Source organism: Sorex araneus, chromosome 2, assembly GCF_027595985.1.
Source record: "Sorex araneus isolate mSorAra2 chromosome 2, mSorAra2.pri, whole genome shotgun sequence".
NCBI lineage: Eukaryota > Metazoa > Chordata > Mammalia > Eulipotyphla > Soricidae > Sorex > Sorex araneus.
Window position 1 is genome coordinate 139684644 of NC_073303.1, and position 15033 is coordinate 139699676.

General features: G+C 41.2%; 1 protein-coding gene across 1 annotated transcript in view; it reads right to left on the reverse strand.

The window, feature by feature from the left end:
• CFAP91 (cilia and flagella associated protein 91) overlaps positions 1-15033 on the reverse strand; it is a 110525-nt gene that overhangs the window by 67519 nt on the left and 27973 nt on the right. The window contains exon 6 of the mRNA XM_055127747.1: positions 11360-11541. Within this exon, the coding sequence (XP_054983722.1) occupies positions 11360-11541 (182 nt within the window). The remainder of the gene's footprint in view (positions 1-11359; positions 11542-15033) is intronic.

Consider the following 15033-nt stretch of genomic DNA (forward strand, 5'->3'; position numbering starts at 1 on the left):
TAATTAGTAGGCTTGCCTGGTGATGGGAATCAGCAACAATATTACCAATGAATTTCTGAAACATAACCTTAGATATTAGTCTTCTAGGTTTTTTGTCTTAGTATTTTATATAACTGATCTGCTTAAAGACATCATTAGAAAAACAGAAAAATTATATGCAATAAACAAATATTTTCTAAATAAAAAAAGGTAACTTACTCTTGTTTTGTTTTGGAGCCACAAAACCAGTGGCTCCAAAACCAGTATGCTCAAGCATTACTCCTGGCTCTGTACTCAGGAATCATTCTTGGCAGTGCTTGGGGGACTAAATGAGGTGCCAGGTATTGAACCTACGTCAGCCTCATGAAAGGTAAATGTCCTACCTCTACACTATTGTTCCAGCGTCAAGGTATGTCACTTAAACTTCCAAGTTCATTGAGTTTTTATTTAAAATGGATGCTAAATTTACATGCTCATAAAATCTTTACCTTTTACTATGAGGCATACTATATCAATTTATTTGCATATGCTTAACCATCCTTGCATCCTGAAATGAACCTTACTTGGTTTTGATATATTATTGTTTTGATGCACTAATATTTTCTAATTCATCAAGGATATTGGTTCATAGCTTTCTTGAATGTGTTGTCGTAGGATTGGCTATAGAATGATGGCTGTCCTTGGGACCAGAGCAATAGTACAGTGGGTAGGGCTTTTGCCTTGCATTCAGCCGACCCAGGTTCAATCCCTGGGATCCCATATGGTCCCCCAGCACCGTAAGGAGTAATTCCTGAGTGCAGAGCCAGGAGTAACCCTTGAGCATTGCTGGGTGTGACCCAAAAAGCCAAAAAAAAAATTATGGCTGTCCTCTTTAAATTCAAGGATCATGACAGGGAAATGTTATTAGGAAACATCTTTCAGATGTAGCTCATGACTTGTTATCTGTGTCCCATGTTGTCTATGGTTACTTATTTATTGATATTAAATAAGTAATAATAAGATATTTTAGCTGCATGTGAGGAATATTATGCGACTACATAATAATTACTCCTTATAATAAGGAGCTTGTATTGGGAAAAATTAAATATAAATAAATTAATTCAGATGGTTACAGATTTTAAGTATGGGGATGAGAAGGTGAATATAGCAATCTGGTCCTTGAGGTCTTAAGAAACAAAAAATACAGAAAGACATTCAGCTAACATCATATTCAACAATGAAAGACTTAAAACTTTCCTCTATCATACTCCATCTAGAACAACACAAGAATATCCACTCTGGTCACTTCTATTCAACAGTACTAGAATCCCTGGCCAGAGAAGTAAGGCAATGAAGAGAAATAAAAGATTTCTGAATCAGAAAAGAAGCACAACACTCTATTTGCAGATCACATATTATATATGAAACTCTAAAAAGTTGACAAAACCCTGAATATTATCAAAAACCTGTTAGAACTAATATATAAATTCAATAATGTTGCAGGATACAAACTTAACAAATACAAGTTCTGTTTCTATACACTAACAGCAAATTCTAAAAAACATTATAAAATAGAACCAGAGCAATAGTTCAGTGGGTAAGGTGCATTCAGCTGATCCATGTTCAATCTCCAACATCACATATAGTTCCTGAAGCCACAAGCTGTGCCAGGTGGGATCTCTGAGCACAGAACAAGGAGTAAGCTCTGAGCAACTCTGAGTATGACAAAAAGCAAACAAAAAATAAAAATAAAACAAACCTAAAGTACACTAGTATCAAGATCAATAAAACATGATTTAGTAATAAATGTAACTAAGGTGGTGGTAAAATATATATACATATATGTATGTATACATATGATATTAATGAAAGAAACTGAAGAAGACAAATAGATGGAAATATATTCCATCTTTATGGATAGGAAGAATTAATATTATTCAAATGTTCATATTAGTTTTAGCTACGTATAGTTCAAAGCAATTTTATAAAACAGTCTAATGGCATTTTTCACAGAAATATAGAAAAAAATCCTAAAATTCATATGCGGGGACCAGAGAAATAGGAGAGAGGGCAAATGCCTGCCTTGCATGAGACTAACCTGGGTTTGACCCTCAGTACCCCATATGGTCCCCCAAGCTCACCAGGAGTGATCGCTGAGTGCAAAATCAGAAGAGTAAGCCCTGAGCATATCAAGGTATGGCATGAAGTTCAAAAAATATAAAAAGGATAAAATTCATCTGAAATTCATATATGACCCCAAATTATCAAAGCAAACTTAAAAACAGAACTAGAAGCATTACATCTCCCAATTTCAAACAACATTACAAAGTTGTAGTAATAAAAACAACATATTACTAACATTAAAAGACATAGATTAAAAAGAACAATGAATTTATTAGCATACTCATGCATGAAAAATTAAATAACATTTGACAAAAGTACCAAGAATACTTGACAGGGAAAAGACAGTCTCTTCAATAAATGGTGCCAAAGAAAACCCTGACATTTAGATAGCAAAATAATTGATCTGGACTCCTATCATACACTATTCAAGAGGTACTCAAAATCTCTCACTCTGGGGGCTAGAGCTATAGCACAGCAGGTGTTTGCCTTGCATGCAGCTGACCCGGGTTCGGTTCCCAGCATCCCATATGGTTCACTGAGCAGCGCCAGGAGTAATTCCTGAGTACAAAGCCAGGAGTAACCCCTGTGCATTGCCAGGTCTGACCCAAAAAGAAAACAAAAATCTCTCCCTCTGGCAGTGGAGACAGCTCAAAGAACAAAAGGCTGAAGCACATAGTTTGCTTGCAGCAGCTCTGAAATCAACCCCTAACGTCACAAGTTCCCGCAAGCACTTCTAGGTGTAAACCCTGACCACTGAGCTGACAGCAGCCCAAGCACTGGCAGGTGTAGTCCAAAACAAACAACAAGCAGAAAAGGGATTACTCAAAAGTTATTCCTGGGGTGGGGATACAGCACAAGGCTTAAGGCCCTTGCATTGCTCACGGCCTACCCAGGTTCAATCCCCGACACCTGCATCTTGTCCCCTAAGCACCAGGTATGGTCAAAAAATAAAACAAAGCAATTTGTTCAAAATTACTCAGAAATACTTGCCATAAGACCTAAAACTGTTAAACTTCTAGAATTTTACATAAGAATAAAGCTTATTAATATTTGTCACAGTGCCTTTTATAAAGATGTCATCAAAGGTACAAGGAAACTCTACAAATGAGACTACATGGATTCAAGGGATTAACAGCCAAAGTATATGAAGAATTTATACAAATCAGCTGTGAAAACAACCAAAAACAGGTAAAACAACTAAAAATGGGCACAGGATCTTATAGAAAATAAAGAGTGGTTGGAATCATTAATCATCAAAGAAATCAAAACCAGAAAGAGATGCACCAGCAATGATGTTGAGAAAGACTCCTTGCATACTACTGGACGGCGGGTGGTGGGGAGAAACAGGTGGTGGTGGTGGAAGTAGGTACAGCCAATAGAGAAAATAGTGTGGAGATTCCTCAAAAGGTCAAAAATACAACTCCTATATGATGAACTACTATATGATGTAGTAGTCCTTCAGGGCATATTTCCCAAGGAAATGAAATGATACTTGACACAGGTGTATCCCCATGTGCCTGTTAGCATTACTGGCAATGGCCCAAACATGGAAGCAACCTGAATTCATGCACAAATGAATGGATAAAGAAAGTGTGATTTAGATATCTTCATACATATGTGCTATAATGTAATATGATTTTATTACACATAATTATACTGTAATGAACATCCTTGCCTCAATCTCACCATGAGTTTCTTTAGGATCCCTAGAAATGACAACATTTAGTCTGGCAGTTAGACCATAGAGACGATGGTTTTGGTTCTTAGGGATGCTGCCAAGTTTGCCTGCAGGAAGTATATTTTTACTATTCTTCTCAGATTCCCTTAAACCTCCCCCACAAGCCACACTTCCTCACTCTTCCCACATTGCTTCTGTCTAATCTAGGCTGCTTCTTTTAGTCTTTACAAATAATATATAGAAGTTCAAAGACTGTGTGTGTGTTTGTGTGTGTGTGTGTGTGTTCTTGTTGCATAAGTGAATTTTCTGGGAAGAGACAATGATTTACAAATGCATAGTTACACATTTAAGGAATTTAAGATTAGAATTATTTGAGGTATAAAATATTTGAGGGAATGAACATACATGTAAAATTATACATCTAAAATAGGAATTATGGCAGGGTGGGGCGGGGGGAGATGGGATTGGGGAGGGTGGGAGGGATGCTGGGTTTACTGGTGGTGGAGAATGGGCACTGGTGAAGGGATGGGTTCCCGAACTTTGTATGAAGGAAGCATAAGCACAAAAGTGTATACATCTGTAACTGTACCCTCACGGTAATTCACTAATTAAAAATAAATAAATTTAAATAAAAAATTTTTAAAAAATCAAAATTATCAGGATTTTCAACAGAATTTCTCTTGAATACAAAAATATTTTAGTTTTATGTAAAAAATCAAAATAAAATATCTTGAATACAAAAATATTTTATTAAGTGATTATTAAGTTTTATTAAGTGATTTTCTAAGCACTTTGTTATTGCTGCTATTGTGAATAATTTTTTCAATGATAGTTCTAAAATTGATGATGCTCATAAACAAAATAACGTCAAAAGTTTAGCAATTAATTTTTTTTCTCAGAATATATTCTTCAGTGCTTTGGGGCCTTATTCTCTCCATTTTGATTTCAGTTGCTATTAGGAGGTCAGCTATAATCCTACCCTGTTTTCTAATATTTCAGCTCTATTTCAAATGACATATAGCAAAAAAAAAAAAATAAAATAGGAATTAAATATAAATGATTAATAAAATATTTGAGGTAGCAGTATCTATTCACGTATGAGTTTTCCCTTTTATAATCATGGTGTGTGCTTCTATTTTGATTAAATCTGTCCTTATGAAAGAATTTAAAATTTTCTTCATACCTGCTTTATCCATGGTTTTATTAAGTGATTTTCTAAGCACTTTGTTATTGCTGCTATTGTGAATAATTTTTTCAATGATAGTTCTAAAATTGATGATGCTCATATATGGCTGCTGATCTCTATATGCTGACTTCATCATCATCTATCTTGAAATAACTCTTCTTAGAATTTTTTTTTTTGGTTTTTGCTTTTTTGGGTCACACTCGGCGATACACAGGGGTTACTCCTGGCTCTGCACTCAGTAATTACTCCTGGCGGTGCTCAGGGGACCATATGGGATGCTGGGAATCAAACCTGGGTCAGCTGCATGCAAGACAAATGCCCTATCTGCTGTACTATCGCTCCAGCCCCTCTTCTTAGTTCTTATGCTCTGCTATTTCATTTAATTTTCTAAATAAGCACATTGTCAGCAAATAAAAGAGACATTTATCTTTCTAATTTTCATATACCATTTTTTTTTTTATCTTAGAGTTGACTTGGTATATGTCAGCCAAGGAGTCACTGCTGCCATGTAAGTAACTGTCTGCTGTATAGGGAGATACTTACTATTCGTGCCAGCCTGGTTCCCTCACCCATCAGAACGACTAACAGCTACTATAATTATTTAATATAAAAATGCAGCTTGCATTTCCAAGCATCCTTAGGGTGGGAGGGGCAGTGAGAAGCAGTCGTAACCCACTTTGATAAGCTCAGATTGTTCTCTGTATTGCTACAAATAGTGCTGATGCACACTGACAGTCTTTCTTTACCTCAGGGTAAAGCTACTATCATTTGAGGGTTTGTTTGGTTGGTTGGTTGGTTTGGTGAGGGTTTCCAAAGAAATGCCTGGGGAGTTAGTAGCCCTCCCCACCAATACTTGGGCAACAAGGCGGGAAGTTCTGTGCTAGGGCCCAAGGGTGTGTTGTTGCTAGGGTCATGCTGTGCCAAGGCAACATTAGGGGTGCTGGCCATCGTAGGGAGAGAGAGGCGAGGCACATGGCTCAGGGGATCAAACCCAAGACTGAAGCATGCCCCTGTGCTGTATCTCCAGCCCCACTATCCAAAGTTTTTCTTTTAGTACACTATGTTTATCGTAGATTACCTTTATTAGACTACTTTATTACTTAATAAAGATCACCTGTATTAAGTTCCTTTTGGTTTCAGCTTATTTCAGCTTCAGAAAATAAATGGTGAATGTTATCAAATACTTTTTATGCACTGATTGAATAATTTTTCTCCCTACATTTTCTGTTAAAATGGTAAATTTTTCTGGTTTTCTGATATTGTACTAATATTGAATTTATACGATCAATCACTGGGGTATGATAAGCCATCTTCCAAAAATACTGTAAAAGTTGACTGCTAGTAACTTCTTTAAAAATTAAACCATTTTTCATGTGAAACTGGTCTACAATTTTCCTTTCTAGTACTGTCCTTATTCCGTTTTCAAATCAAGACCTATACTACCTTTTCATAAAGTGAATGAATTAACTGTCATTTTTTTCTCTCTGCTAGAAAATGCTGCATAAACTAATTATCCCTTGAGAGAGTACTAAACTCTCCTACAAAACCAGTCTAGGTGGGGGGGCTGAAGTGATAGCACATCGGATAGGGCATTTGCCTTGCACGCGGCTGACCTGGGTTCAATTCCCAGCATCCCATATGATCCTCCGAGCACTGCCAGGAGTTATTCCTGAGTGCATGAGCCAGGAGTGACCCAAAAAGCGAAAAAGCAAAAACAAAACACTGTCTAGGTAGGATGTTTTTATTTTGGGGAGAGTGTGTTTGAGCAGAGAGTGGAGAGCAGCCTCCAACAGCTTGGTGGCAACTCTGCACTCTGCTCAAGGGCTGCTTCTGGCCAGTGCTCATGGGACCTTGAGATGCCAGGGATCCAACCAAAGTCAGATGCATGCAAGGCGATCTTGCATATCAGATAAATCTGATAATCCAAAGGTTTTCTTTACCAACAGCTTCACGACTAATCTTAGAAGAGATGCCAAGAGGCTGGAGCAATAGTACAGCAGGCAGGGCGTTTGCCTTGCACGCAGCTGACCATGGTTCAATTCCCAGCATTCCATATGATCCCCCAAGCACCAGCAGGAGTAATTCCTGAGTTCCTGAGTGCATGAGACAGGAGTAACCCCTGAGCATCGCCAAGTGTAACCCAAAAAGCAAAGAGAGAGAGAGAGAGAGAGAGAGAGAGAGAGAGAGAGAGAGAGAGAGGGAGAGAGAGAGAGAGAGATGCCAAGCCAATGAAATTCACAGGGACACTAGTCTCCAGGGGTGAAAACTCTGGGGTGCCATGGGGAGAGGGGTGGGCCAAATCCCCACCCTGCTGAAGCCCCAACAGCTATCCCACATCCCACAGACTCCACCATACAAACGTTTGCAATACAGATAGTGAGAGACCATAATGTTTGGTCCTCTACCCACTTTCAGAACACATCTCCCATCCAGAGCAAATAAAATTGGTTCAACTTCACTGCTTCATGGATAATCTTGCAAGAGAGCCAAGCTGACAAAACTCCCAGAGGTACATTGGACTTCAGGCTGAAAACTCTGGGGGCTTCTCAGAGTGCAGGTGAGCAGCCTCTTTTCCCATAGCCCACACCCCCAGAACTCTGGAAACACCAGCAGCCACACTTGCATCCTTCGGCCTCCAGCATGCCAACAGCCCAGCTTCACAGCTTCACGACTAATCTCAGGAGAGATGCCAGGTCAATGAAATTTACAGGTGCACTGGTCTCTGGCTGAAAACCCTGGGACTCCTTCAGAAGGGGGGCAGGTCAAGAATCATCCCAGTTCTACAGATCCTGGAGCTCTTGGAGCGTGCAGCCCAGTACACAGCTGTGACACCTCCAAATTCCACAATACTGACAGCCCAGTAGGAGCACAGGAAATTAGACAGGAAAGAAACATAGAAACCCACTAAGCAAAAACAATAAAACTGGAGATCTGGAGCAGCTGCGCACAACATGGCCCCTCTGCTCCTTAAAGACTATGATCCGGGAGGTTTACTAACCCATTTTGGCATTCAGCAGCTTCTTATAGAAATGCATCTAGACTGTGAGATGAGCTACAACCCCATGCCGCCCAGGGAGGGGGGAAGGATTTTCTCTCCCAACGCTTTCTTTCTACAGGGGAGATAGCAGCAGTAGCAGTGGCAGCAGCAGTGCCCACGTGGCGTTCGCCATCTTCTAGAACTCACAAACCAGAGGTATGAGTTTGCAGTGACATGGAATGCAAGAGATCATGGGATGGGGGTGTCACCAGCATGCTCTCCACCCAGATGAGATCCGGAGCAGCTGCTCATGGCATGTCCCCTCTGCTCCTTAAAGACTATGATCCAGGAGGTCTACTAACCCATTCTGGCACCCAGCAACTTCTTATAGAAATGCATCTAGACTGTGAACTGAGCTAAAATATCAGAAATCCAAAACCTCATATAATGAGCTCATATAAAGAGCTCATATAATCTTCATTCTCAGCAATGGAAAACAAATTATCAAATGATGCCTTTTCAGCAGGTTTAATTGTTGGGGGAAAATTCTAAATAATAATAGTGAGTTCTCTGTTGAAATATTGAATGTATTCAAAGTATAGAGAGAATAAAGTGACGATCATTAGCCACTCAGGTGGGGGGGTTGGTGTGGGAGGGGGTTATATTGGGGTTCTTGGTGGGGGAACATGTGCACTGGTGAAGGGATGGGGGTTTGATCATTATATGACTGAGACTTAAACCTGAAAGCTTTGTAACTTTTGTCACGGTGATTCAATAAAATAAATATTGGGAAAAAAACACGTTAACTGAACTGGCAACAAAGAGCACAGTAAATCCTCTGACAATGACTCTAATGATACCATTGAACAATTATCACAAACTTTTTTGGGGTTGGGGCTTTTTGGGTCACACCTGGTGATGCTCAGGGGTTACTCCTGGAGCTGCACTCAAAAATTACTCTTGGAAATGCTTAGGGAACCATATGGGATACCAGGGATCAAACCTGGGTTGGCCACATGCAAGGCAAATGCCCCATCACTGTACTAGCTCTCTGGCCCAGCAAATTTTCTTTTACTAAACATTTTTTTTAATTGAATCACAGTTACAAAGCTTTCTTGGTCAGGTTTCAGTCATACAGTGTTCCACACTCATCCCTTTACCGGTGTAAATTTCCCACCACCAATATCCCTCATATCTTTCCTGCCATCCCCCCACCCCCTCCACAGCCTGCCTCTATGTCAGGCACTTTTTTCTCTCCCTCCCTCCCTCACTTCCTCCCTCCCTCCCTCCTTCCCTCCCTACTTCCTTCCTTCCTTCCTTCCTTCCTTCCTTCCTTCCTTCCTTCCTTCCTTCCTTCCTTCCTTCTCTCCTTCCTTCCTTCCTTCCTTCCTTCCTTCCTTCCTTCCTTCCTTCCTTCCTTCCTTCCTTCCTTCCCCTCTTTTGGGCATTATGGTTTACAGTACAGATATTGAGAGACCGTCATGTTTGGCCCTCCACCCACTTTCAGAACACAACTCCCATCCAGAGCAAATCCCTTCCAACCATCACTGTCATAATGGTCCCTTCTTCTATCCCAACTGCCTTCTCAGCCCTTGAGGCAGGCTTCCAACTAAGGGTCATTCATCCTGCCCCTATTTTCTATTGTCCTTGGGTGTTAGTCTCATACTATTTTTTTCTATATCCCAGAAATGAGTACAGTCATTTTATGTCTGTCCTTCGCCTTCTTACTTATTTCACTCAGCATGATACTCTCCATGTCCATCCATTTATGAGCGAATTTCATTACTTCATTTTTTCTAATAGCTGTATCACTGTCATCTTGTTGCCCATCGATTTGCTCAAGCAGGCACCAGTAATGTCTCCATTGTGAGACTTGTTGTTAATGTTTTTGGCATATCGAATATGCCATGGGTAGCTTGCCAGGCTCTGCCGTGTGGGCGGGATACTCTTGGTAGCTTGCCTGGCTCTCTGAGAGGGACAGAGGAATCGAAACCATGTCAGCTGTGTGCAAGGCAAACGCCCTACCCGCATATGTATATATATATATATGTATATATGACTCTCGGAGAGCCCAGCAAGCTACCAAGAGTATCCCGCTTGCACAGAAGAGCCTGGCAAGCTCCCCGTGGCATATTCGATATGCCAAATACAGTAAAACTAACAGGTCTCATCCCCTGACCCTGTAAAGAGTCTCCAATCATTGGGAAAAATGAGTAAGGAGAGGATGCTAAAATCTCAGGGCTGGGACGAATGGAGACATTACTGGCACAGGTTTAATAAATCGATGAACAATGGCATGACAGTGATGATGATGATGATATCTCATCTACAGGTGGTCGGAAGTCAGGAATGTGTAACTCAAAGAGATGTCTGAGAGCTCAGACTTAGGTAAAGGTTTCAACAAACAAGAAATATATCAGGAATTAGCAGAACAGAGGAAAGGAAATTTAGATTTCCAAGACTGGTAAAATGTATGACGTTATAATATCTGAGTAGCAGTGTCATCCCGTTGTTCATAGATTTGCTCGAACGGGCACCAGTAACATCTCCATTGTGAGACTTGTTGTTACTGTTTTTGGCATATCAAATATGCCATGGGAGCTTGCCATGTTCTGCCATGCGGGCAGGATACCCTCGGTAGCTTGCTGGGCTCTCTGAGAGGGACGGAAAAATCAAACCCAGGATGGCCACATGCAAGGCAAATTGCCCTACCTGCTGTGCTATCACTCCATCTGAATAGAAACTTAAAAAAAAAAATCTTTAGCAAGTCAATTTTTCTAATTGTTTTTATCCAAGTTTGCTATTGTTCTCTGAAATTAGCACAGTAGTATTTCCCTTTAAATTATATAATTATTTAACTTTAAAATAAGATAATGAGGCTGGAGAGACAGTATAGTGAGAAGGCTCTTGTCCTGAGCACGGCTGACCTAAATTAAATCCTTGGCATCCCATATGGCTCCCCTACCACCTCTGGGAGTGATTTCTGAATGCAGAGCCAGGACTGAGACCTGAGCATTGTTGGGTTTGACCCAAAAACCATAAAATAAAACATAAGGCAAAAGATGTGCAGTTATTTTCTTAGTTATATCCCCATCTAATCCTATACAGTTTATTAGCATCCTGTATCTTTTGTCTTGACGTTTTCCACAAGAGGCTTGTCTATATAATTGATCTTTTTTGTTCTGTGTTGTTTTACTTTGGTTTGGTTTTTGTTGTTGTTGTTGGCGATAACTAGAGGTACTTAGGGCTTACTACAGGATCAGGCCATTCCTGCTGTCATATGGTGATGAACCTGAAGTACTGCATAGGCAAGGCATACCCCCATCTAGACTAGCGACTCTTTCAACCACTTCTATGCGTGTTTTCCCAGGAACTCAGAAGCACGTGTAGTTAGCAGGATTATTATCTACCAGTGTTCAAAAAATTACCAACTCACCCCAAGTAAGAGTGGCCAGGGTCAGAAGCTCAGGGATTGTGTCCTGACACACTATATATTCTGGAGAATACGGGTCTGTCTGGACATCAGCTTCCCGGTAATCAGTCTGCGTGCCCACCGTGTTCTTCGTAAGGGCGGATGACTGCTTAGTAACAGGAGGTGAAGAGGGAAATGATTCTGCCCTAAAAAATAAATTATTTAAAAGATTAAAGCCTGATATCATCACTTAGAATAGACCGTAATCAAGTAGAACTAAATCATTAAGTTTCACTAAATCCATTTCCCTTTTATTTTTATTAATTAATTTTGGTTTGGGGCCCTGGGGGTCATTCCCAATGGTGTTCAAGGGATCCTGCAATGTCTGAGATCAAACCAGGGTTTTTGCAGAAGTCCATGAGCTCTCTCCTTAGTTCTCACATGGAAATTTTACCTCATCCCTTGCACAAAAATTAATTTAATCTATTTAAAAATATTTAACGTTTTATTTACTGCCGGAGCAGTAGTACAGCAGGTAGGTCATTTACCTTGCAGGCAGCTGACCTGGGTTCAATCCCCAGCATCCTATATGGTCCCCCAAGCACTGCCAAGAGTAATTCTTGAGTGTAGAGTCAGCAGTAACCCCTGTGCATACCGGGTGTGACCAAAAAGCAAAAAATAACGATAATTGGAAAATAAAAATAATTTAATGCTAAAGTGAAATTATAAAAGTACCAGAAGGGGTCAAGGAGATAGTGCAAGGGTTAAGGTGCTTTCTCTGCATGCCACTGACCTCGCTTTGATACCTGATTTGGGGGACTCAACATGGTCCCCCAAGCCCCACCAGGAGTGATCTCTGAGAACAGACCAGGAGTACCACCAAGTGTGGCCCCAACAGCCCCCAAAAAGAAAATGAAAGAGATCAAAATCATATATATGTACATACACACATATATACATACACACATATACAAAATATCTGCTTCTAACTTTAAAACAGTAGAGAAAATTATTTTCCATGTGATCACACATGCACAGCTTACCCCATTTTTAATGCCTCCTCTGCCAGAATGATAGTTTTTACGAACCAATAAACCTATATTGACACATTATAATTGCTTTCAGTCTATAGCTTAATATATACAAAAAGAACACTGTTTTTGTATACCAGCCTTGTATTCTGCGATCTTTCTATAAAAATTATAACTCTAGGAGGCTTAGTTGTTTTTTGTTTGGTTAGTGCTCAGGAATCACTCCTGATGGGCTCAGGAGACTATATGTGGTGCCAGGGATCAAACCTGAGTGGGCCATGTGCAAGGCCTTAGCTGTTGGACTAACTCTCCAGCCACATAAAGAGGCTTTGTGTCAACTCATTCTGATTGTCTACAGGGATTAACAAGTCATCTGCTAACAAAGCGGTTTTCATCTTCCTTACCAATCTGTATCTTATTATCTTACGATACTTTTATTATGTGATATATTATTTTCTTTAGCACTAAGTATATAATTAAAGTAAGGGAAGGCAGGGAGGGGGGAGATAAAGATTTTTCAAGCAAGTGGGATGTAACATGGGGTCACCACTGTATCGGGTGTGGGAGGGAGAGACTGGGGGTGTGGAGTGAGTCCTGGCCATCAGCCTGGGGACAGTTGGCTGGTTGGCTGGCGGTCCCATTCTGGTGCTTTCTCGGGCCTGTCTGTCCTCGCTGGCGCGCCGGTTAGAGCACCTGACTGCGTTTTTAGCAATTTGAGCATATCCACCCTGTCCTTTCGCTCGCTGGCTTGTGGCTGTGGCAGCTCCCCCGTGGGAGTTGGGGAGCACCTGGGGTCAGGAGTCCCAGGAGCCAGCGCTGCTGTTGTGCGAGCGCAGGCAGGGGCTGGGCTGGGCCTGGGAAAGGAACAGGCTGGTGTGCTCGGCATGGATGGCCTGCAGGGGGCGCATTTATGGGCGAGATCAGGTATTCCTCGTGGCTGACCCTAGCAGAAGTGGAATTCCATCCACACTTAGCACCCATGGATGAAGCTGATCCAGGGCAATAGCCATTTTGGGATGGGGGTGGTGTTTGTGTGCAGATGCATGCACACGTGGGTTTGCGTGCATGTGTGTGTGTGTGTGTGATTGGTTGTGATTTCATGCACATAGTCTGTTTGTGGTTGTGCCCTGTCAACATGTAATAGGACATTTCCCATTTACACCAATTTTTAAATGGCAGGTTAGTTCCTGCTTCCTGGCTAGCAAGAAACTGTGCCATTAGATACCAGGTAGCCCCTCACCATTATGGCCTTTATGAATATTTTCATCCCTTCCTCCCACCCGGAAACTGCACCCATTAACCCGTTGATGCAGACGCTGTGTTGTGTTAAATCTCATTCAGGTGTGAGCTACTGGTGATTTTGAGCAGTAACTGAGCTCCTCCCACTGGCCTGTGTTCCCGTCTCGGTCATATTAGCTTTTATTTTATTTTTATGTTATTTTTATTTTGGCCTGTTATTTTAATAAGCCCTGGTGGTGCTTAGGGCTTATTCCTGGCTCTGAGCTCAGGGGTCACTCATCGTCGGGCATGGGGATGAACAGATGAAATGCTGGGGATCAGACCCCAGTTGCCAGGTGTAAGAAAGGCACCCTTCCATATAGTTGGAAGCCTGCCTTATGAGCTGGGGAGAAGCAGCTGGGACAGAATGACTGCACTCACTTGTGGCATATGAAATAACATAATATTAGACTGACACCCAAGGACAGTAGAGACAAGGGCCAGAAATATTGCTCCATGGTTGGAAACCTGCTTTACAAGCTGGGGGAGAAGGCTGCTGGGATAGACAGGAGATCAGTAAGTCAATGATGGTTGGAGGAATCGCTCAGGATTGGAGATGTGTGCTGAAAGTAGATAAAGGACCTAACATGATGACCTCTCTGTATTGCAAACCATAATACCCATGAGACAGTAAGAGGGAAATTGCCATAGAGGCAGAGGGAGGGGTGGACCAGGGATGGAGGGATACTGGGGACATTGATCATGAAAATGTACACTGGTGGAGGGATGGGTTTTTGATCATTGTCTGACTGAAACTCAAACATGAAAGCTTGTAACTGTAGCTCACGGTGATCCAATAAAAAATTTTTTTTCAAAAGGGGAAAAAAATAAAATGAAAGTGGGATTAAAAAATAATGAAAATATGCCATAAATATACATCAATTGGCATAAATAGTGTTGAATTTAAAAAGTTTGTTTGATAATAATTATTGGGCTAGAGCGATAGCACAGCAGGTAGGTCATTTGCTTTGCACATAGTCACCCGGATTCAACTCCTCTGTCCTTCTCGGAGAGCCCGGCAAGCTATCGAGAGTATCCCGCCCGCACAGCAGAGCCTGGCAAACTACCCATGATGTATTGAATATGCCAAAAACAGTAACAGGTCTCGCAATGGAGATGTTACCGGTGCCCGCACGAGCAAATCGATGAACAACGGAAACAATACAAACAATATATAAGAGAATAGCTACAGTGCTATTCTCTTGTATATTATCTTATTCTCTTCTCTTATAGTAAGAGAAGCTCTTATTGTTTCATTAGCAAAGATTTCTAATATATTGTTATAAAGGGCAATTGGAGGCTGCCCTAAAAGCCTCCATCCCTCTCAGAGAGCCCAGCAAACTACCGAGAGTACCCCGCCCACAGGGCAGAGCCTGACAAGCAAATACA